Source organism: Mixophyes fleayi, chromosome 3, assembly GCF_038048845.1.
Source record: "Mixophyes fleayi isolate aMixFle1 chromosome 3, aMixFle1.hap1, whole genome shotgun sequence".
NCBI classification, from domain to species: domain Eukaryota; kingdom Metazoa; phylum Chordata; class Amphibia; order Anura; family Limnodynastidae; genus Mixophyes; species Mixophyes fleayi.
The window spans coordinates 337,873,464-337,897,837 of NC_134404.1; the positions used below are offsets into that span (position 1 = coordinate 337,873,464).

Here is a 24,374-nt window from a genome sequence, read left to right on the forward strand (position 1 = left end):
ACGAAGGTAAAGGGCGGTCACGCCAAATATTGATTTGATTTAGATTTCTCTTCTGTTCATTCACTTTTCATTTTGTCAATTGATAAAAATAAACTATTAGCACTTCAATTATTGAGAGCATTCTTACTGTGCAGTATTTTTTCCTAAAACTTTTGCACAGTACAATGTTAAAACATAAATAATAGGAAATTGTTATCTATCTCCTATCTATCTATCTCATATCTATCTCATATCTATCTATCTATCTATCTATCTATCTATCTATCTCTCTCATATCTATCTATCTATTTATCTATCTATCTCATATCTATCTATCTGTGTATTGTCATTTTAGACTCATTTTGCAAGAATCCTCAGTACATTATAACAGTGACTGAATGCGATGAGGTGAAGAGAGGATGGAATTTAGTTGTATCCCTTATGCAAAGCAACAAGAACCGGGATAGTGTTGAGGGGACCTGGCTGCCTATTGGCTACTTGCTGTTTAAGGTACGTGACGTTTCTCGCAACAACTGAATTAACGGATCTGCAAATAGCGAGACGATAAACAAATGACTTGTTCTCCATTAATATAAGAATGGACCAGTTCTGACAGAAGACACATAATGCTGATTAAACAATCTAGGTACTTGTCACAGCAATCAACCGAGAAATACAATATATTCTTGTGTTTAGCTAAATGTTGAATTGATTATATTGATTGCGCTCATTGCTCTCAGCTCTTACATTTATTGCTAGTTATTCAGCTGTGATTTGTTTTCAGCTTCTACTAATGTGTTTGGAAAGAGGTGAACGTTAGTGCACGGACAGATGACACACAAAATATATATGATCATTGGAACTGATTAATATTATATATAAGTGTGATCCTACTAGATTCACAACCATCTCCGCTGTATCTTTTCATTTAAGGATCCCATGAGTCCTGATTTTCACATGTGAAAATCAGGACTCATTATTCTATCATAATTCAGACCTTTAAAATGTTCCTAATAGGCTGCTGAACTGAGTCTTGCCCCCGGGCTAAAATTTGCCATCCAGCCCCTGCATGAGGCCCCCAAATTGCCAGAATAATGTATGTTTAATATCACAATGTTTAAATCATCATGATCATCATAAGCTATTTATATAGCGCCACTGATTCCGCAGCGTTGTACAAAGAACTCACATCAGTCCCTGCCCCATTGGGGCTTACAGTCTATATTCCCTAATATACACACACAGACAAAGAGAGAAAGACTAGGGTCAATTTGATGGCAGCCAATTAACCTACCAGTATGTTTTTGGAATGTGGGAGGAAACCAGAGCACCCGGAGGCAACCCACACAAACCCAACGAGAACATACAAACTCCTCACAGATAAGGCCATGGTCCCAGTGCTGTGAGGCAGAAATGCTAACCACTGAGCCACCGTACTCTCTGCTCATTTCATTCTCTTAAGTAATAGGGAGGATCTGGTGGTTGGGGTCCTCAAGACTGTTACCTGGGTCCTCCAGACCATGACACAAATTCTCCACTGGCTGTTTCCAGTAAGGGTGCGCTTATGAAGGTACTTAAGCCCAGGGCAATAAGAGGGAACAGATCTTCCTCTTTCATACTCAGTAACGCAAGTGTGACCTTGACAAGAAGTGCACTTGGAGTGGGGGGCTTGCTTTATACTCCAATGAAGTTAGAGTCAGAACTAGCGAGGTGTGAGCCCCGCAAAGCGAGGAGGCAGGAACCGTTGCCGACAGCTCGCTAGTTCCGACCCTCTTCATCTGCCGTGCAGCGGGCCTCATTACTTCCATGGGCCCCGTTGCACAGCACCAGCTGCACCAATGGTAGTTCCACCACTGGATGAAGTTGAGGAGATAGTCTTGCAAAATACTTGCGTTCTAATGACAATTTAAACTTGAAAGTGATCTGTAGTGAATTAATTTATTGCCCGAGTTACCCAATTTTTTAAAGAAAATAATTAACCTTAAAGTAACAGTGTAACACTCATTACGAGTTATACTCATCGAATGAGGATGGAAGTCGGCAATTGGGTCGTAGTGCGAAGGTGCTAGACATGGCGTTTCTCTGATGGAAATTTTACTTGTTCAAGTGTATCAGATTTGCATGCATGAATTGTATACAGACTAAGGCTGGGTACACATTACAGGGTTTTCACCTGATTATCGGTCAATCACATGATAAACAACCGTTCAGCCCAATACCGCATTAGTGTGCGCTGCAACGATGAACGGTTATCATTCCAAAGCACATTGTATAGTTACATGTGACTTTATAAACGGACTAAGAATTTCGTTCAACAATGGAACGATGTTGTTCCAATCCTGCAGTGTGTACGCACTCACGACCAGATCTCCATACAGTTTACAGAGTCACGGTTGTTTCAGCCGATGGTTACGACAGATGAAGAGCACAGATCTGATAGTAGATTGTGTAAAACATATATAGTGTGCGCACATGAATCAGCTGCTGATCGTGGCTTCAGTCGCTGGTAAAATTGTTAAAGATATTGTGTAATATAATTATAGTTTTCTGTAGTGTGTACCCAGCTTTACACTACACAGTCTTGGATCCTGCAAAGTGCCGGTGTGTTATGAGCAAACGCTTAAATTAGTTGGAGCGAGCAACTTAAATGTGTGCAAATTAAGATCCAGGATTATAAAGCCAACGTTCACATACACTACAGTGTGAATTCTGAAAAAGAAGCAACGATCATTTTTTATGATAGTTCAAGCTGCTTAATAGTAATTACTGGGACTGCTTTGGTGAGTGTCACAATTCCTGCAACTAAGTGACAGCGCTTAAAGTAGAGTGCGAGGGCTGTATTTGCATGGAGGTCGAGGGCTTGACCATTTGGGGTCCAAGGCCTGGTCATAAACCTGCTGCTGTAACACCAATATGCAGAGCTGGATTTAGACCTCATGGGGCCCTAGGCAAGATACTGGTTTGGGGCCCCCTCCCTGAAAAAATCCATAGCACTATAGTTTTTTAGCATAACATATACCCCTATTCAGGGGCTGGCTGGCAGACTTTAGCCCGGGGGGCAAGCATATAGCACTGGCCCATAAGTAGCGTCCCATTTTTAAAGGGTGGTCTCACCGCTGGCCCTGGGAGGGCCCTCTGGGGACCGCTGGGCCCTAGGCAATTGCCTAGGTTGCCTAGTGGTAAATCCGGCCCTGCCAATATGTGTAAGTACCTGAAAGCGATTCTGTGTACTTGTAGTTCAAATGAGGTCAGACTTTAAGAGCTTACACAAACTTTAACAATCGGTTCTTCTTCCATGATGAATGTACTTGGTATTGTTTATAAGCAGTATGGTATAGTACTTACATATGATCTGCTGTACACTATCACAGTTGTGCCTTTGTTTCTTTTAGGTGGATTCCAAGGTATGAGATGAAAGAAAAGATTTGGTCCACATAGACAAGATGGGAGGGCGCCAACAGTAACATTACTGACCTTATGATTGCCCAATAAGAATTCTAACACAAATTGTTTACTGACAAATGCAAATGTACAATAACTAATACCAGCCAATTAGAAAAGGCCTATGATTTATTTAGCGCATGTTGCAATAATCAGATTGGTTGATTTCATACTTTCTTTGCTGTTTGATACGAAGAGTCTGAATGGATGTAGGTCAATTTTTTTCGTAAGATACTCACTTCCGTACTGTTAATACGCAGAAAAAGTGTGTATGCATATATTCGTGTTTAGATCTTTTGGTATCATTGGCTCTCGGCTCCTTACACCTGGAGAGGGGGAACGGGATAGGTGCAGACAAGCGCAGTATGCCAAAATCATATTAACGTAACAGCGACACATGGTCATTTACTTGAAAATTCTATTTGGATTACTGCAGGAATAAAAATTCCAATTTGATTTTTAAAGGGAAAAATATTTAATTATTTTACTTAATTTGTATTTAATTATATTTTAGATTAAAATTGCAATTTTTGCATTTATTAATACCTCGGCAATATCTTTCCTTTGTATATGTCACTTTATTGCATTATTATATTGTGCACAAATAGGGTAACTGAACTTTAACATTTGCTTTTAATACTAATGTTTACCACTAACATAGGGCGCAAGGATACACACTTGTTACATTAGTCTTGTCCTATGTACATTTGCAGGGCCAATGTATCCAACTCTAATTGACCCCCAAAATCTGCACTTTAAGGGAGCTATTTATGAATGATGGAAGTGGTGTATAACCTCATACTTTCTTTTGCATTATTTTAAAAAGTCGGCGTTCTGCTTCCTGCTTTTTAGACTTTTCACCCAAATACCACGTATTTGCTCATACTTCCCCCCCTGTTTACCCTTTGATGTGTTGCTAACTTTGGGCCTTATTCATTAAGGATCCTTAACTTGAGAAACTTCTTATTTCAGTCTCCTGGACAAAACCATGTTACAATGCAAGGGGTGCAAATTAGGATTTTGTTTTGCACATAAGTTAAATACTGACTGTTTTTTCATGTAGCACACAAATATCAACTTTAAATTTCAGTGTACAAATAAGCTATCAAGTATTTGTGTGCTACATGAAAAAACAGTCAGTATTTAACTTATGTGAAAAATAGAAAACTAATTTGCACCCCTTGCATTGTAACATGGTTTTGTCCAGGAGACTGAAATAAGAAGTTTCTCAAGTTAAGATCCTTAATGAATCAGGCCCTTTGTCTTTTCAATACCACTTTTTTTCCCAGAATAATTTAATCTTCTCAGATTCTGATGCATATGGTAACATATTGCAATGTAGATTACTTGTGGGTGTTAAGAAAAGGTACATAGTAATATAAAAAAAAATACAAATAAAAATGTGAATGCCATAAAATGATAAAAAGAAACAAAATACAAACATGAATAATAAATAATCAACAGTCTAGTGAGATGCAATAAGAGGTAAGAAAATCTAACAGAGGTTACGTCATGCTTGCCAACTCTCCCGGAATGCCCGGAAGACTCCCAGATTCCAGGTAGGTCTCTTAGGCTAGCGGGAGAGTATTGTAGCCTCTCGCATCTACCCACTTCCTAGTGAAGTGGGAAGAATTAGATCCAAAATGCCGCGATTATCAGGGAATCGCAGCATTTGTCTCCGCCACCCGCTGTAAAATGACACGTTTGCGTCATTACGTCACAGGGGTGGGGCCAAAATGTTGTGTTTTGCATAGCCCCACCCCTGAAATGCCCACCTCCCCCGGACAGTTCCCGGAGGCTGACTTAAGAAAGTCGGCAAGTATGGGTTACTTTGATGTGAAAGTCGAGGTCTTATGTGATGGTTAATGGGCCAAGTGAAGTATAAAATCAAGTGAAAACAATTTACCATATAGAAAACAATAGTGAAATTTACAATTTAGTTGAACTAATGATGTACTTGAGTTATTTAGCCATTTCTAATCCAGGGGTTTTATACCCTTCGCGGATATTCTTCAGAATTCGGGTAACTCCCTCCCCAATCCACACCTTCCGGCAGTCCTATTCACTGTGTTTGTTTAGCCGTAAGGTGCAGAGGTCTTATCCGGTGCCGTACTGTAGATTATTTGGGCCTCGGGAGCAGCTCATTATAATGGGGCCCTTGTAAGAAATAAACTAGGCCTGTTTTTATAGTGCGTTATATATTCTGTACTGCAACTATTACATAATAAACATACATATATACATGTACGTTACGAATGAACTGCAAGAATATTAATGCTATCGGTTAATCGATTTTTAGTGCACACTTACATACATATGAGCAATGGGTTAGGCGCATAAAGTAGTTATAATGTTAGTGTATTGTCGAGACTGGATACTTTTAAAATATAAACAGAACAATAAATCAGTTGGTAATATCCACAATAACCGAGCAGGGCATGCAACCTGTGGAAACAGCAGCATTTGGTAAATTCTTAAAAAAGAGCAGAATCGATGGGTCTCAAACATATATAACACATGTAGCCCAATTTCACCTACTTGTATAAGCATGAGGATACAGACTGATACGATGGTCTCCGGGGTTAGCAGTGCGTGGGTGATGTAGTCCTATCTAAGGGAGAGAGATAATTGGCTATCAGCTGATAATAACCGAGGGACAGAGTTGAAGGCTAATTGGTATCCAGCTGTTGGTCATTATCTGATTAGCTATTGCTGTTGCGTGCAGCATAATATAACAACAACAATAGTTTCCAACATAGGTTAAACATAATTTGTTAAATGACCAGGTGTGAATTTTGTTTTGCTCGTATAAAATATTTGCATGAAGACCGATATACTCCAGACAACATACAACACTAGTACAAAGAGATATATGCGCTAAACATGCAATCAAGGTGCAGTTGTCAAGAGTGAATTTAGTTCAAGCAAAACTTTTTCAATTCGGAACTGCAAATTACAAATGATATACATTAGCGATTCAAGAGACATATCATTACATTTCAATAAAACGTCAGAGGTGTTGCTGAAGGTTGTAAGATAGATAAATTATCTGAATATGCAAATGGTTTTAAATATAATAATAATAATAATAATAATAATAATAATCATTATTATTACTATTCTAATCATGTTTAAAAGTGCCAGCATAAAACAAAGGGCTGTAATTGAAGGGGTCATTATATAAATCAATTACCTACAGAAGGTAAGAATAGCCTTGCCCTATGAGCTTACGCTCTAAGAGGTTGGAATGAGGAGAGACAGCAGAAGTCAGAGATATGAAACATGAACCAGTCACTGTAGGAATCTTAAGGCAGTCCGCTGCTGGTAACCATAACTGTCCTACGCCATTTATATTAACTAAATCTACTTTCTCTTCTGCTTCTAGAGAACACTTTTACTTGTGTGCTATTATTGTTCTTTGTTATTATTGTGTACATTTTTAATGCCCACAAGTACTTTAGTTTACAGTCTATTCTCATATACAGTCCTGGCCAAAACTTTTGAGAATGACACAAGTATTTGTTTTCACAAAGTTCCCTGCTTCAGTGTTTTTAGACCTTTTTGTCAGATGTTGCTATGTTATACTGAAGTAATATTATAAGCATTTTGTACAAGGCTTTTATTGACAATTACATTTAGTTTATACAAAGCGTCAATATTTGCAGTGTTGTCCTTTCTTTTTGAAGACCTCTGCAAGTCGCCCTGGCATGCTGCCAATCAACTTCTGGGCCACATACTGACTGATGGCCGCCCATTCTTGACTAATCAATGCTTGGAGTTTGTCAGAATTTATGGATTTTTGTTTGTCTACCCGTCTCTTGAGGATTGACCACAAGTTCTCAATGGGATTAAGGTCTGTGGAGTTTCCTGCCCATGGACCCAAAATTTTGATGTTTTGATCCCCGAGCCACTTAGTTATCACTTTTGCCTTATGGCAAGGTGTCCATCATGCTGGAAAAGGCATTGTTCATCACCAAACTGTTCTTGGATGGTTGGGAGAAGTTACTCTTGGAGGATGTTTTGGTACCATTCTTTATTCATGGCTGTGTTCTTAGTGAATTGTGAGTGAGCCCACTCCCTTGGCTGAGAAGCAACCCCACACATGAATGGTCTCAGGATGCTTTACTGTTGGTATGACACAGGACTGATGGTAGCGCTCACCTTTCCAACTAGGACCTGTTTTTGATCAATATCAGACACATGTGTCACAATTTTGTCTATGTAATACATATTTGTGCCTAATACTTATACTTTAATGATGCCCTTTAAACTAAATTTATTTTTCTCCTCTTCATTATTTTTTTATTTTTTAAATTGAAGTACAGTACCTTTTTTATCCTGTAGATGTCACTGTTCAGTCTATCCAGAGATATGTTACCATTGTATTACAGACTATGCAGAATACGTTACATTGTTTTATTGAACCTTATTTATATTAAGCTCTATAGGCATTGCAGTGGTAAAATGTTCTTGCTTTAGTGACACCTGAAGGCAGTCATCAACCTGTCCCATTATACAAAAATGTTCATTATTGCCACAGTTAATTATCAAAATATTGGATATCAATGCTTTACAATTATTGATCGCTCCCCCCTAATTATTATTATTATCAATATTCATTCCCAGGTTTTGGACTCTCATGAGAAGCTCCCAGGTTCATATTTCACTCCGGACAGACTCTCGAAGATAAAGCCTTGCAAAAGTCGTGATATTACTTCTAGTTTCAAACTACCACCGGGGAGATACATTATTATTCCGTATACGACTGCGAGAGAGCGAGAGGCTTCTTTTCTCTTGCAAATTTTCCTGAAGAGTAACAGCTGCTCAGCGTATATATCTTAATTCTTTTATTTTTATTGTTTACTGTTAATCTTTAATAAGCACAAAATACTAAAAGGGGTTGTACAGTGCATTATAATTTATTTTTCAAGGGGTCGTACACGTAACAACTCCTCCTGTGTTATGGTGAATGTTCCATCCTTAGGAGCCAACATGACCACTCGATACTCAGAATGTTGGAGCTCAGGTCCTTAGCACCCAAGCTTATCTAAAGCTGGGTACACACCTATGCAATGATTGTGCAGATCACACAATAAATGACCGTGTGGTCAGATTTGGACACCACGGTGGCTCAGTGGTTAGCACTTCTGCCTCACAGCGCTGGGGTCATGAGTTCAATTCCCCAACCATGGCCTTATCTGTGTGGAGTTTGTATGTTCTCCCCGTGTTTGCGTAGCTTTCCTCCAGGTGCTCTGGTTTCCGCCCACACTACAAAAAACATACTGGTAGGTTAATTGACTAATAACAAATTGACCATAATCTGTGTGTGTGTGTCTGTGTGTCAGGGAAGTTAGACTGTAAGCCCCAATGAGGCAGGGACTGATGTGAGTGAGTTCTCTGTACAGCGCTGCCGAATTAGTTGCGATATATAAATAAATGGTTCCGATGTGAGGAAAGCCCGACACTTTAAAATTCTGTCACTTTGAACCGCGACTTGCATATTTAAAGCGGCAATGAAACGGACCCGGCATAGGATTATATAAAGTAAGTATGCACCAGGATTAGAAATAGGGTTAGGAATAGGGTTAGGGTTAGGTTTAGGGTTAGGATTAAAATTCTCTTCACCTCGGAACTGTGCTGTGTCTGTGTATACGTAAGTCTTTGTTTTTCACATGTCGGTGTGTTATGATTCGGATTATTTATGTCGCTGTAAACACTATACAGCATCGTTAATACGTACTACACCCTGCTTTCAGCAAATGGTTATTAGAGATGAAGATCACAGATATGAAGGTAAAACGTGTACAGTGTGTACACATGAATCGGCTGCTCATTGAATCTTTCGGTCGTTGGTGAAATCATTAGAGACCTTGCATCTGAAGTGTGATTGCTTCGGTGTGTACCCAGCTGTACACAATAGTAGGGACAATCGGACTATTGATTGACTCTCTCGACTCACAAGCTGCCTCTATATTGATTGAAGGGTTGTTTCAAACAAAAATATTGTAGGTCTCTCTCTAGTACGTTTACACACAAGAGGATAAAAGTACTGACTGTTACATTGAAACTGGTAAATGGAACTTTGAGTGTTTGCATGAAATGTGTCATAGGTTAATGTATGTTGTAACATTCATGCTTAATATTAACCTAAAATTCTTATCAACAGGACTTTGGGGAAAGAGTTGTCATTATCAGCCCATACTGGGGACATCAGTTTGACAATCAAAGTTAACTTGTTGTGATTTAGGAACAGTCACGTTATCCACTTGCTCCCTACATAAAATTGTAACAAAGGAATAGAAGCTTGCCTAGACTGAGGAGAGGAGCTGGATGCTGTAAAGTCCTGCAGTAGATAGTTACAGTGTAGGCTCATCGGTGCTACTTTTACAGAGCAGCGCAAGATTACATTTTGCAGCAAGTGATTATTTCAATTGATAAAGATGTGACTATGGGGTGTTTCTTGCTGTGCGGCCGTTTCCACTTTGGAAAGGGACTTGAGTTTGGCACCAGCTTAGAGCTGGCGGTCTGCGTGTCTTGTCCTATGCTTACAATGCGCCTCAAGATTGCACTCCCGCAGAGACGCGCATATCTAATGCAACATGCAATAAAAACAATGTCCCCCAACTTTCATGATTATTTTAAGCCATAATGAGGCTAAACAGAAACAATGGAAAATGTGGCTGGTTCTAAGGCGGTAGACGGTTTTTCAGCCTCCACAAATTGGTTCACCTAAGTTTGCAGATGCCTCTCCCAAGAACAGAGTCTTGGGGGTAAATGTATCAAGCTGAGAGTTTTCTGGCGGGTTTCAAAAACCAATCAGGTTCTAGCTATCATTTATTTAGTACATTTTTCAAAATGACAGCTAGAATCTGATTGGCTGCTATAGGCAACATCTCCACTTTTCAAACCTGCAGGAAAACTCTCAGCTTGATACATTTACCCCCTAGGTGTGCACCTGGGAGGACTAGTGAACAACCAAGCCATTTTACTGTATGTATGAAGTGCGCTCATAATCATACATTTATGAATGTATCCACCTCATAAGCCCAAAAAATTTAAGGCCCTTTGATGTGTCACTAGACTGACAATTACAAATTCACTTTTTCTTACAATTTGTATTGTATTGTCTTTCATTAGAGATAATGTTTATTTATTTATTTTTATTTTAGAGAGCTTGGTGTTCTACAACCTACAAAGGTACGTGTCACTGGCCTAATTATGGTGTAATTGCAACATCCCTCTGGCATTTACATCTGCAAATAAAAGATTAAAATTTTATTTGAAATTCTGCAGAAGTGATAAATAGCTCTGTATCCGGTAACGCTCAGTAGCATCGTCAAAGGAAAAAGAATCCATTAGTAACTAGCCGTGACAGGAGTAGAATGATTCAGCCTTTAGCAAATATCCAGCAAGCTTATGACAGTCATTATTGGTCAGTTCTGCTGAACCTCACATGCTGGTTTCAGCCAGAAAACAACAGTCGAGATATCAGATCCTGCAGGGTAAGCAGTGAACTCACAGTTTGATTTCCCTGTGTCGCTGTGTATTTTATGATGCTTTAAAGGATCACTGATATTAGAATATAAGTTCATTTATCTAAGACATACTAATAGCATATGCTGTAGATGCAAAGGCACACATTGTGTCTACTATACATTGAAAAACTATATGAATCTGAGTCATTAAGGTGAGGAATGCAAAAAAAAAAAAAAAAAAAAAGAGTAAATTTTCTCCGGGATAATCCATGTTACAATGCAAGGGGTGCAAATGAGTTTATTATTTTGCACATAAGTTAAATACTGGCTGCTTTTTCATCTAGTACACAAATACTTGATAGCTTTATTTGTACACTGAAATTTAAAGTTGATCAAGGACATGCCCTATCTCAACTATAAATCTGTCCCTACATTTTAAATTTACCTCCCCCTCCAATGCAGCATGGTTTTGCCCAGGTGCAAAGTTACTCCAAGCGTCAAAGCATTTTGAATATTCTCAAGAAAAAAGTGTCCAGTGTCTGGGACCAAAACCATCAGCGAGATACTCACCGTGCCCCCTATACCTGTCCAAACAGCACCCCAAAACAGACTCCAGAAGGCTTTGGAGTCAGTGCAGAAACTACCGCCATTAAAGGGGGTGCAGAGGATGCGGGCCCAAGGTTAAGGGAGGGCCTAGAGCTGTCACATACCCCTATGCAATAAAGCATATTTTTGTCCATCTATATGCAATTGAAAACTGTTTATTACTTTGTCTAATTATTCATTTGTGTTTTCAATTTTTTTGCAAGTTTTCTGCTTTACAAGTTTGTTTTTATTTTTGCAGAGATACGAAGCACAACCTTACGAACATATATTCAAGCAGTATGCCACGAAGGTAACATTCACGCTTTACAGTGTTACATTGTGCACACAAGGGGGCTCATCATCATCATCAACATTTATTTAGATAGCGCCAGCAGATTCCATAGCGCTTTACAATTGGGAACAAACAGTAATAAAACAATACTGGGTAATACATACAGACAGAGAGGTAAGAGGGACCTGCTCACAAGTTTACAATCTATGGGACAATGGTTTGATACACAAGGGTAAGTGCTGCATCATATTGAATATTTGTCCAGCTAGAATGCAAAGGTTACAAAGTATTTAGTGGGCTGTGTGATCAGTCACACAACTATGTTGGTCAGAGGGTTGTTGTCTTGTGTTAGTTGTGTAGCGGGGGCTCACTTAAAATGACATAGTAAAGGATGCAAGAAAAAGCATACGCGTTTTTTTTTGAGACGGGTGCATCAAGGTGCGTACAGCTCACAAAACAGTAGCATTTGAGACAGACAGATGTCAGATGTACAAGTGTGTATACTTACGCAACATGACAGCATAGAGATTGGCTTGCCAGTGTTAGTGTTACATGATAAAGTCACATTACCATATTTGTACACAATGTAATAATGTAATGAAGTGTCATATGCAGAGGAGAGGATAGCGTCTTGACGGTTATTAATAAATGTGAAAGTCTCATTTCAATTTAAAATGAAATTAAATACAAACACATTTACATTTATTATTTACCCCTTTAAAATCAAACGAGAATTGTCTTTCCTGCATTAGTAAACGTCAATTAAATAATATGAAATGATGACCACAAGTTTGCATAATTAAGCTGCAGTTTTAATTAATTAAATCCTATCAGCTGGAGGGGTCAATACTCAATCAGCCCATCTACTGATAGCCCTCATCATCATCATCGTTGTACTGACCCTCCAGCAGCCGAAAGTGATACACCTCCTAAAAGGCACATCTGTGGATGAGTCTATATAGAACTGTATCGCAGTTATGTGAACACACCCTTGCTGTATTCAGCGTATTGCCAGTGTAAGTGGGACGCAAGAAAACGCTAGTCTACCTACGGAGATATGCATATGCATTTGTTTTTGCTCAAGCACAGTACAGAAATTTGTATCTTACACAAAATTTTTTACATACTTTCAAATCAAAATGGGCCTTAAAAATGTGGTTTGGGAGTGGGTAGAATAGATGAGATGAAGTTGGAAAATGTCTCTAAACTGCACTGACCCCCAGAATACATCTGTTGCTTGAGAAGGAGATCATCTCTCTCTCTCTCTCTCTCTCTCTCTCTCTCTCTCTCTCTCTCTCTCTCTCTCTCTCTCTCTCTCTCTCTCTCTACTTCACAAGGAATAGACCTTGGCAATGTCACTTAAGGGGCACTGACATCACTGCTAGTTACAAAAAGCCCACCCTGAGCAGGAGAGAGGGTCTATTATTTGGATGGATAAAGGCATGGCAGAGGATTGAGGGGGCACAGACCTTTACATTTTCCTGTTTAACATATCTCACCACTTAAAATAAGTTTTTGATTTTGGGTGAAATTCTCTTTTAATTATAACTTTGGCCATTAGTTGCCACTTTCTAAGAAGTTTATAGAAGATTTTCATTTTTGTAAAAATCTTTTAATATATATATATTATATTTTATTAGATCAGCCAGTCATTCAACTAGGCACCTGCTGTGCTTGTTAAAAAGTTGTTTGTACCCATACAGTATGTCTTACTGGATTTGTCTATAAAATATAGTGATGATTTTTCTCCTTTAAATCTGCAATTATTTAAAGCCCATTATTGTGGATATACAACCATGCGGAAAGTGTTCAAACATAATGTTTAATAGGCATAGAATTGTTTCAGTGAAAATATTATTTATACAAAATATGCATTATTATATGCTTTGTATTTCTTTAATAGGGATCCAAAATGAAGGCCTGGGATTTAAAGAGATATCTGAATGACGTGTTTATAAAAGGTAAGTGTCAGTCCAAAACTCATGGTCATAAATATATGATCTATCTATATATCTATCTATCTATCTATCTCATATCTATCTATCTCATATCTATATATCTATCTATCTATCTGATTCTATTTATCTATCATCAATAACCCATCTCTTGACCCTACTGCTCTCTCCATTTACTGTTCAACTTCTCTTCTCCAATTCACCTCTAAACTACTCAAACTACTAATATATAAGCTCCTCACCAATGGTCTCTCTGCTAAGAGTCACTTCTTCATTCGCATCCTTCTGGCACTATTAGTACCATGAACCACTCTCTCCTCTTGCATACCGTTCACTCCATTGGCCGTTGTGGTTCTGTTCTCTCCTGGTTCACTTCCTACCAATTCAACGGCTCCTTTTATTGTTTCTAGTTCCAGCTCCTTCTGCCGTCCTCTGCATCTACCTGTTTAGGCCCCACAAGGCTCCGTCCTTGGCTCTCTGATCTTCTTACTGTACATCTCCTCCATACGTGAATTAATCAACTCCTTTGGTCACCAGTAAAACCTCTATGCTGATGATACCCAAGTCTACCTCTTTGTTTCCCTGACTGCTCTTCATCTCTCCTTTTTTTGTTTGTCTACATGTCTCTCTGCTACCTCTTCATGGATATTCCAGCATTACCTGAAGCTCAACATGTCTAAAACTGAGCTCATCATTTTCCCTGTAGACTCTCCATACCTACCCAGATCTTTCTTCTTGTGGACAACACTACACAGTCTTCTGAATCTCATGTCCAATGCTTTGGTGTTACTTATGACCCTCTCATTCACTCCCTACATCCAGCCTCTCTAACAAGTTTGTTGTTTCTACCTTTGAAACATTGCCAGGAAAATACTTTTTCTCTACCAAAACTCTCTCATTATTGCCTGCCCTGACTACTGCAACCTCCTAATATCTGGCCTCCCTCTCACCCAACTTCAATCCATCTTCAATGATGCAGCAAAACTAATTTCCCTTTCCCACCAATTTCCTTCTGCCTCACCTCTCTGTCATCTCTACTAGAGATCCCATTTCCCTATAGAATCATATTCAATCTCCTCATCCTCACTTTCAAAGCTGTCAGCCATCCCTGCCCTCCCCAACTCATTCCACACTCCATCCCACCCTCTCTACTCTGCCAATGTCTGGCACCTCAACACCCAACCATATCCTACTCCGGCTTCCAAAACTTCTCCTGTGCTGCTCACCACCTATGTAATTCACTTTCTATCTATCTATTCATCTATCTATCTTATGTGTTTGTTAGTAAATTATGTACTCCCTTTCCTAGAGTCCCTGTTTTCAAATGGAGTCCAATTCAACATAGACGGCAGTCGTGTATTACTAGCATCAATGGATGTATCCTTTATATTATTTATTTCCCTCACCTTTGGGGGAATGGTGAGCTCTACTATTTTTTGGGGGTGTTTCACTCTGATGTTGGGCGTTATGTACATATTGTATCACCTCATGTATCAACCTTGTCTATCCTTAAACTTTTCATTTTAATATATGAATAGCATGCTGGTAGAGGAACATTGGACACTGAAAACTTTGGTGTCTTGTGGAGATACCTTACCCAGTTTAAGGCAAGTATGAGAAAAGGGGCAACTAATGGTGGGCAACGTGCGCAGAGACAAGAGAATATGAAGAGGGGGTGCAATATTACATTGGATTGGGGGAAACTAAAAAAAAAAGAGAGAATATACTTATGATATTGCAATTATGACTGTGCAATGTGGTTTAAAACGGAACTGGCAATTACTTTTATTATTGTGACTGATTTGGGAGCTACTACACTGCTGTGGAGCATGTGACAGTGCGAAAAACAGATGCAGACATGAAAACAAAGGGTACGGAGGACCCTGCTTGTGGGAGAGTATGAAATCTAGTGTGAAAAGGGCAGAGCATAGTCAAGAGGAGCGAGTGTGGCTCAGAGTAGAGACAATTGGTAACGCGTGTACCAATGTATAAAAGGGTAGAGGCCTTGTAGGCGGGAGTGAGAGGAAGAGACATGGTGCAGGTCAGAGGTAGATCTAGGAGGGCAAGAGGGAGAGTATTTCATTATATTTTTAGGTTTAAGAAGGGGTGGTGTTGTTGAGCTTTTGTAGGTAAGAGTGAGATTAGTATACTGTCTAGCGCTGTGGAGTGATGAGAGTGGAAAATCAGTCTTGCTGTGGCATTTAGTATGATTGAAGCAGCGAAAGATGGTGAGAATAGTGGCAGATAGTAGGAGGAGAGAAGGATGCAGTAGTCATGGTGGGAGACAACGAGAGAGGGGATAAGAGTTCTGCTTGCGTCTTGGGTAAGTAAAGAGCGTATTCTAGCAATATTTTGAAGGTGAAGGTAGCAGGACTGTGAAAGAGACTGTAGGCAAGAAGTAAAGCAGATTGAGTCAAGAAAGTAGTAAGAGGAGAGAAACTGAAAAAGACTTTTGTATGCAAGCCGCTCAAGTAGTTTGGAGGACAATGAGGAGAAAAGTAGGGTGGTGGTTGAAGAGAGATTGGTACTTTTGGATTGGTGAAATCAGTGCATGTTTAAAGGAGGATGTGCATGTGCCATTGGAGGGATGGGGAACAGTGAGGGTGAGTGGAAACCAGGAAGAGGGGTAGGTTCTGTGGTGAACCAATTACATGCCTGCAGAGCCTTGGCTACGTAGAAGAATAAACCCAGTGTGGAATAGGGAGTATAGGAGAAGGTGGGTGGGACATGTGGGCTCTGGCAGGAAGAGATTTCCTAAAAAATAGTGTCAGTTTTGTCTTTGAAGTAGGTGACAAAGCCATGGACTGTGAGACAGTAGGTACATGTGGCAGACAACCAAGTCATACGTCACTCAAGCCATATGTGACAAGGGGAGAATGGTTTAGGTGAATTGGTGGGAAGTTGAGGGTTACATATACCCTCCTAACTCTACACTTGTCACATCTGCTCCCATTTCACACATTCTCCACTTATCACATATAACCTCAACCCTACTCCCCATTATCATATATATGTGAAGGGTGGGGAGATGTGAGACTAGGGGTGGAAGGTTTGGGTGCATAATGTGTGACAAGTGGACGTGGGAAGCATAATGTGACCATGGACCAGGGGACAGATACATATGGCAGCACCAGGCAAGGCTCGACTATATGTTTGTACATTATGCAGCAAGCTCCCCATACAACGATTTGCTCAACTCTAGTGGGGAGGTTAACATTGGTGATTAAGCAGGGTTAGTGAAGAGCTTGGCGGTGCAGAACCCCATTAAAGTGGGTGCAGGAGGCCTTTAAATGTTTAGTTATTCCACTGACAGTAAGTGTTTATGCTCAATCATTGAAATTTCTCTTTAAGGATGTATTTGCTGAAATCGATACCAAGCGTTGTGGATATTTCAGTTTTTCTGAACTTGACAAAGCATTGAGCCAAACAGGTGGAGTATAAACACAATGATACTGATCTGTCAGTTTATACTTTAATAATGTGTACTGAATATATATATATATATATATAAAATTTATTTTTTTTAAAGTCAAAATCTGTAAAAGTGAAGTATACAGACAAATGGGTTTAAATGTTGTTCAATGAATTACAGTTTGTATAACAATCAACGGGCCTGAGTCATTAAGGAGAGTAAAGCATAAAAAAGGAGTAACATTTGCACCTGGGCAAAACCATGTTGTATTGGAGGGGGAGGTAAATTTAAAATGTGAGGCAGATTTATAGTTTGGGTAGGGCATGTCCTAGATCATCTTTATATTTCAATGTAATAATAAAGCTAGCAAGTATTTGTGTGCTAGATGAAAAAACAGCCAGTATTTAACTTATGTACAAAATAATAAACTGATTTGCACCCCTTGCATTGTAACATGGTTTGTCCCAGAGAACATTTACTCCTTTGCTTGCCTTAATAACTCAGGCCCAACATCTCTAACTACAGTGTAGCTCCAGAAACTCAAAAATTGCTTTCAAAAAAATAGCAAAACTTTTATAGAAAAAAAGATTGCTCTAAATATGAAGGATAAAAATACCATACCATACTTAAACATGTAAATGAAGTAAACATTTTTTAGCTCGGCCAATCAAATCGTTAACCACTAATGACATCGCTGAGGCACTTTGTATTTCAGGAATATCCTTGTTTCCAAGTGGATTAATAAGCTTCATTGTTATAAATTTTGGCTAAACCCACAAAATATTCCCTTACTTTGCAGGTCTTAAGTGCACTTTATTAGGTATACTCTAATTGAATTTTTACTTTATTACCTAGGGATTCAAGTTAGCAGTGAGCTGCTGAATCAGGTGATTGCTCGATATGGAGATTCTGAAGAGAAACTAACCTTTGTTGACTACTTGATCTGCATGGTGCGACTGAAGACCGTTTCAAGTAAGTTGTTTTCTGTTCTTAATCTTTTTTTGCTGTTTTGGTAATTTGTGTGGCATCAGTTTATCAGTTATGTGAAGCAGTTAAATGTGTCAAATTCTTACAATTGTTTATTAAATGTATGATGTCCTCGCAAACATTATAAAATGCATGACATCCCTGTAATCATTTACTAAATATATGACATCCTCACAATCGTTTATTAAATGTATGATGTCCTCACAGTCGTTTATTAAATGTATGACATCCTCACAGTCGTTTATTAAATGTATGACATCCTCACAGTCGTTTATTAAATGTATGACATCTTCACAAACGTTTATTAAATGTATGAGATCCTCACAAACGTTTATTAAATGTATGATGCCCTCACAAACGTTTATTAAATGTATGAGATCCTCACAATCGTTTATTAAACTTATGATATCCTCACAATCATTTATTAAGTGTATGACATCCTCAAAATCTTTTTATAAATGTGTGACATCCTTGCAATGATTATAAAATACATGTCATACTTGTAATCATTATAAAATATGACATCCTCATAATCATTATAAAATACATGACACCCTCTCAGTTCTACAATGTATGATGTCCTCATCATTTATTAGATGTACAACATCCTCATAATCAATAGAAAGGTGCCAATGCTTTGCGCTGTTCTTACCAATTTATTGTTAATTGGTTGTTAGAGGATGCCAACACCTTCTACATTTAGTGGCCAATATGGTCTACATTGACCAAGTTGACCAACAAGATCATTGTGTGTGTAACGGAACTATTACATGGGAGACTTAGAAGACTACAATTTTCTGATGAGGAAACCATGGCATTCTATAAATAGTATATCAGACCCTGTATAGAAAAGCATGAACTGACAGCTACTTATTGTCCAAAAAAATACATTTAGTTAACATTAATAATATAGCATTAATAAAAACTTAATTTCTATACAAAGTTAACAGACAAACCATTCTTGAGAAAAGATAAACTATAAAACCGTACACCCAGTGGCAGAACTACCATTGGTGCGGGAGGTGCCATGCATCGGGGCCCATGGAGATAATAGGGCCCACTGCATGGGCATTCTGCACACGAGAATGCCTATTCCATTCATTACAAATGCAACTTTCTCAGATGTGCAGTGAACTCTCTTTGGGCAAGGACCAGCAAGCAGGCACTTTGACTGAATTAAAAGTTACTTAGGATGGGAAGGCACAGGGTTTGAATCGACCCGTTAAAGTCTAAAATGTTTATGTAGACATTTTTTTCAAACGCATCCAGTTTTGGTGTCTAGTCCCATTGTTAATCTCAATTCAGTCACGTTTTCATCATTTAAGACAAATTTTAAATGTCACTATACAGAACTTTACTTTTCTTCTTAATATTTTCAGAAACATTTAAGATTCTCTCAAGCGATGGAAGAGGTGTTTCCATTAGCCGCGAAAAGGTATGTGTTAACTGACGAGTGTCATGTGGGCCAAATTAGACAACAAGAATTAATATATTTATTAATGCTGTGTAATAAAACATGACACAATACGTTAGCATGTACAGTCATTGTTACTTGATTTCCTATGGTTCTGTTTTGCAATTGACTTGGATGAATGGATTGTTTTATACTCTGAATGTAAGTGCACTTGATTTAGTACTCTTGTAGGAACTTTAACAAAAGCCATGCGTCATAGACTGTATTTATAAAATGTATTGTGACCGAGTTCAAGACCCTCGAACCAGCAAATTTGAATCTGGTTACAATTATACGAACGTCTCTATTGTCAGCATATGACTTGAGACAAACTTAGGCCTCAAAGAAGTGGAAAGTGGAAGTAGCAGTTTTGGGTGAGCCCCAAAGACTTTAAAAAGGAATGTTCATTTGTACATACAAGATTATTGTGTGCAAATTCTGACCAAGGAGTCATATCTGCCCAATGGTTTTGATCTGCACAGGCATATCTATAGGTAGTGTTCAAAGACCTGGCCTCCATCTGTTCTTTTGGCCATTTACCGTATACAAAAGAGAAATCCAGTTTTTTACAAAAAGCCCTCCAACAACTATAAAGGAAATGGACTTCTCTATTTAAGGCTGGGTACACACAACAGATTTTTCACTCAATTATCATCATCATCATTAGCTATTTTATAACACCACTAATTCCACAGCGCTGTACAGAGAACTCATTCACATCAGTCCCTGCCCCACTGGAGTTTACAGTCTAAATTCCCTAACACAGGGTTTCCCAAACCCAGTCCTCAGGGCTCCCTAACAGTGCAGGTTTTCCATATCTCCTTGCTGGAGCACAGGTGTATTCATTACTGACTGACACATTGTAACAGATCCACAGGTGGTCCTAATTATGTCACATGTGATCCAGAAAACCTGCACTGTTAGGGAGCCCCGAGGTCTGGGTTTGGGAAACCCTGCCCTAACATACACACACACACACACACACACACACACACACACACACACACACACACACACACACACACACACACACACAGACTAGGGTCAATTTTGATAGCAGCCATTTAACCTACTAGTATGTTTTTGGAGTGTGGGAGGAAACTGGAGCACCCAGAGGAAACCCACGCAAACACAGGGAGAACATACAAACTCTACACAGAAAAGGCAATGGTCGGGAATCAAACTCATGACCCCACTACTGTGAGTCAGAAGTGCTAACCACTAGGCCACCCTTCCAAACGCACAACGTATCGTTTGATTTGATTTATAAATGGACTGAAAATCTCGTTCAATGATGGAGCCATGTTATTCCAATTCTGCACTCACGACCAAATCTCCATAGAGTTTACAGAGTCATAATCTATTCAGCCAATGATTATGACAGATGAAGAGCACAGATCTGAAAGTAAATCTTGTAAAATGTGTATAGTGTGTACACAGGAATCAGTATACTGATCGGGACTTGTTGTTAAAATTGTTAAAGATGTTGCATCGGGATAATTTTTCAGTAGTGTGTACCCAGCCTAACACGGCATTAAGGAATAAATTATAGAAGCAAAAGAAACAGGAAGAGGGAGAAAAATATCTACTGGAGCTTGTTGACTTTATTTTGGGCACATACAGAACAGGACTGAGATGAAATTGGGGTCATCTTTTTTTTTTTAAATTGGAACCTCCAAAAGGTTTGGTAATCAATTTATACACTTTCTTGTATGAACAGAGAACTTTGAGTTATGGACCTAGCGGGAGATGCCTGGGATAAAGATCTATGAAAACTAAAGCTTTTTCCAAAAGGAATCTTCATAGTGTAGATAGATGTAGCTTCCGCTAGATGGGAAGGATCCACGAGAGGAATGGTGTGAGACTTCAAAGGCTTAAATGATAGGATCCCCTCTCTCACCGGTACACAATCTGCTCTTCCCATGTTTCAATATAATTTTAGCAACTTCAGAATTACTGCATTTCTAAATATGAATCATGAATCTAAACGTGACCTATCAAACTTCTCAGAAAATGTGTCATATATAGGAGTATTGTGTCCCATTTAATCAAAGAAATCTTCAATCTGAAAATGTAGACTCCGGATGCCCATATATAGATATCTGGACATTTTAAGTGCGACCCGATTGGCTTTGGCCCAATATTGTAAAAACTCAGGTTTCTATTTCAAAATGATGGGAGCCCAAATCATATGTTACTGACTTGGATGTATTCCTGGAGACCTCTTAATACACTTTGCCTCTTTCACTAGAATAAGCATGATGAAAAAATTCTTATACCATCAAAAGGAAGTATTTTGGAGTATCAACAATTGTGACTGAAATAAAAAAATAAATCATGCATAATGCTTGTAGGTATAGTATACCATTCAATCTTCTATTAAATGTTCCTGGTTACCCTCCTCTCTCTGTCATGAGTGGCAAAATCCACCTTCCTCAGTCCTTCTACAAGGGGTAAAAGGATACTAGCAAGGGACAAAAAACTGAAATGACAAAGCAATGCATATCAGTTATGGCTGCTCCTAATATATACAGAGCATTTTTGTTACCTAGGAAACTGTAAAGCAATCATTCTGCCCCACACTTTTCATTCTATTCTAGAGATGATCCAGCCGTGTAAGCAGTTCTTATATAGTAAATGTCTGCTTTCAGCAAAGGAATGGGACAGACAGTGTAACAGTTATGTTTTTTCACTTTTAACCAGTTATTTCAGTTATAAAATTTATCTCAATAATACTCGAGTTTTGATATATAACATAACAATGTGTAATGCCTTCTAAAATGTTGTATTTTAATACAATAGTTATCTATACAAAACTTTCTTGTTTTACAGTGGATGCAGCTGATGCTATAGAAAGAATCACTGGACATTACAGATATTTCTGGCATAACTGATAAGGAATGTGGAATTTTATTGGATCGTTTAATAACCTTGCACTCCTTAATGATTGCATAAACTCCTGGGGGTACATGTATTAAGCCTTCTACAAAGGAAAAGTGGAGCAACCAATCAGATTCTAGATATCGTTTACTAGATACAAACAGAACATCCCACATTTGTGTCTAATGTAAGAACATAGAGGCTGCAGAGTAGTAATAATAAGTGTAAGTTTATGGAATAGAATGAACATTTTGCAGGAAGATATTTGCCAACATTAGGGTTACAGACTTAGAGCCTGATTCATTAAGGATCTTAACTTGAGAAACTTCTTATTTCAGTCTCCTGGACAAAACCATGTTACAATGCAAGGGGTGCAAATTAGTATTCTGTTTTGCACATAACCTAAATACTGACTGTTTTTTCCTGTAGCACACAAATACTTGATAGCTTATTTGTACACTGAAATTTAAAGTGGATATTTGTGTGCTACATGAAAAAACAGTCAGTATTTAACTTATGTGCAAAACAAAATACTAATTTGCACCCCTTGCATTGTAACATGGTTTTGTCCAGGAGACTGAAATAAGAAGTTTCTCAAGTTAAGATCCTTAATGAATAAGGCCCAAAAAGAGTAATTTATTAAGTTGTACTAATGTGACCTTGGAGTGTAATAAAAACATTACAATATAAAAGCAAAGACAGATCCAATATCCCCTAACTGTTGTGGTTTATTTAACATGTAAATGTGTCTCGAAATAAATATATTAAAAGGCTTAATGGCTGATATCCTGACTTCCCTTACCCTCTTACTCTAATTTAACTATTTTCTTAAATAATTGATACCAAACCTGAGTGTGGCAAAATTAAAATAGTTTATTTAAATAAGGTGGTGGAAAAAAAGAGCAGACAGTATGACGTTCGCCCGGCAGAACCAGGATGTCCCAGCTTTAACCATGGGACCTCAGCCACTGGGACAATCAATCAAACCCTGGGTTCAAGTAGGGGGACAGCCAATCACACCCCGGGTACACATATCTACCTTAGTGGGACCCTGCGTCCCAGGCTTTACAGAACCCGCCAATCCTCTGGGCTAGATGGAAAGCAACCACAGGGACACCCACAGGGACGGTACCTGTACCGAGACTATAGCCGATTCACTCGGAGGCAGGTTCAGCGTGCCCACTATCGTAATGTGTGCCCCAACCACTGGCCAACGACTTTACTGCGTTTTCTGGCAACTCTCCATCCAGGATCTCCACCAGCAGTTCCAACATGCCATAACTTAGCACTATCACGATAAGCAGCCATCACATTATGTATGCCATGAAGTACCGCCAACCAGGGAGGGTGGATGGGCAACGTCCAGACCCCAAAGACTGTTTTACTCTCCACTCATCCAACTTATTGGGCTCTTTCCTTCATATCTGGTGGGATTGCCCTCTGGTGGCCAAATTTTGGGACGAGGTGATTTCATTAGTCCGACAGGTTACCTCAATCAATGTGCCTAAGAATCCACTCTCGGTGCTTCTATACCAACCTATTAAGGGCATTACTAAGGCATCAGATAAACTTATCCGACACATCTATAATGCAGCTAAGTTACAAATAACTAGTGAATGGAAAAAGACATCACAACCTTCTAGAGAGGGTGTTATGAAAAGAACTTGGCACACGGCTTCCATGGAAAATGTGTCTAGTCTCCTCCATGACACAGTTCCCACGTTCCACAAAGTGTGGGATCCTTGGTATAGCTTTAACAACAGTTCTATGCCAGGCCTCTCATAAGCTTAAGATGCTTTCCCCTTCTCTTCTTCTTTTTTCAATCTATATGACTTTATTTCTTCTATGCTCTTGGTGTTCCCTCTGTTCACCTCTCCCTTTCTTTTTTATTATCATACTGTTGTGTCGATATCTT

General features: G+C 38.8%; 1 protein-coding gene across 1 annotated transcript in view; it reads left to right on the top strand.

Moving 5' to 3' along the window:
- LOC142143269 (calpain-8-like) overlaps positions 1 to 22,798 on the top strand; it is a 55,724-nt gene extending 32,926 nt beyond the window's left edge. The window contains exons 13-25 of the mRNA XM_075200981.1: positions 335 to 489; positions 3,372 to 3,383; positions 7,912 to 8,249; positions 10,590 to 10,641; positions 10,752 to 10,922; positions 11,740 to 11,790; positions 13,676 to 13,733; positions 15,037 to 15,104; positions 15,266 to 15,334; positions 17,079 to 17,157; positions 17,995 to 18,111; positions 19,506 to 19,561; positions 22,412 to 22,798. Of these exons, the coding sequence (XP_075057082.1) occupies positions 335 to 489; positions 3,372 to 3,383; positions 7,912 to 8,249; positions 10,590 to 10,641; positions 10,752 to 10,922; positions 11,740 to 11,790; positions 13,676 to 13,733; positions 15,037 to 15,104; positions 15,266 to 15,334; positions 17,079 to 17,157; positions 17,995 to 18,111; positions 19,506 to 19,561; positions 22,412 to 22,432 (1,247 nt within the window). The 3' untranslated portion in view covers positions 22,433 to 22,798. The remainder of the gene's footprint in view (positions 1 to 334; positions 490 to 3,371; positions 3,384 to 7,911; positions 8,250 to 10,589; positions 10,642 to 10,751; positions 10,923 to 11,739; positions 11,791 to 13,675; positions 13,734 to 15,036; positions 15,105 to 15,265; positions 15,335 to 17,078; positions 17,158 to 17,994; positions 18,112 to 19,505; positions 19,562 to 22,411) is intronic.
- The last annotated feature ends 1,576 nt before the right edge of the window (positions 22,799 to 24,374 follow it).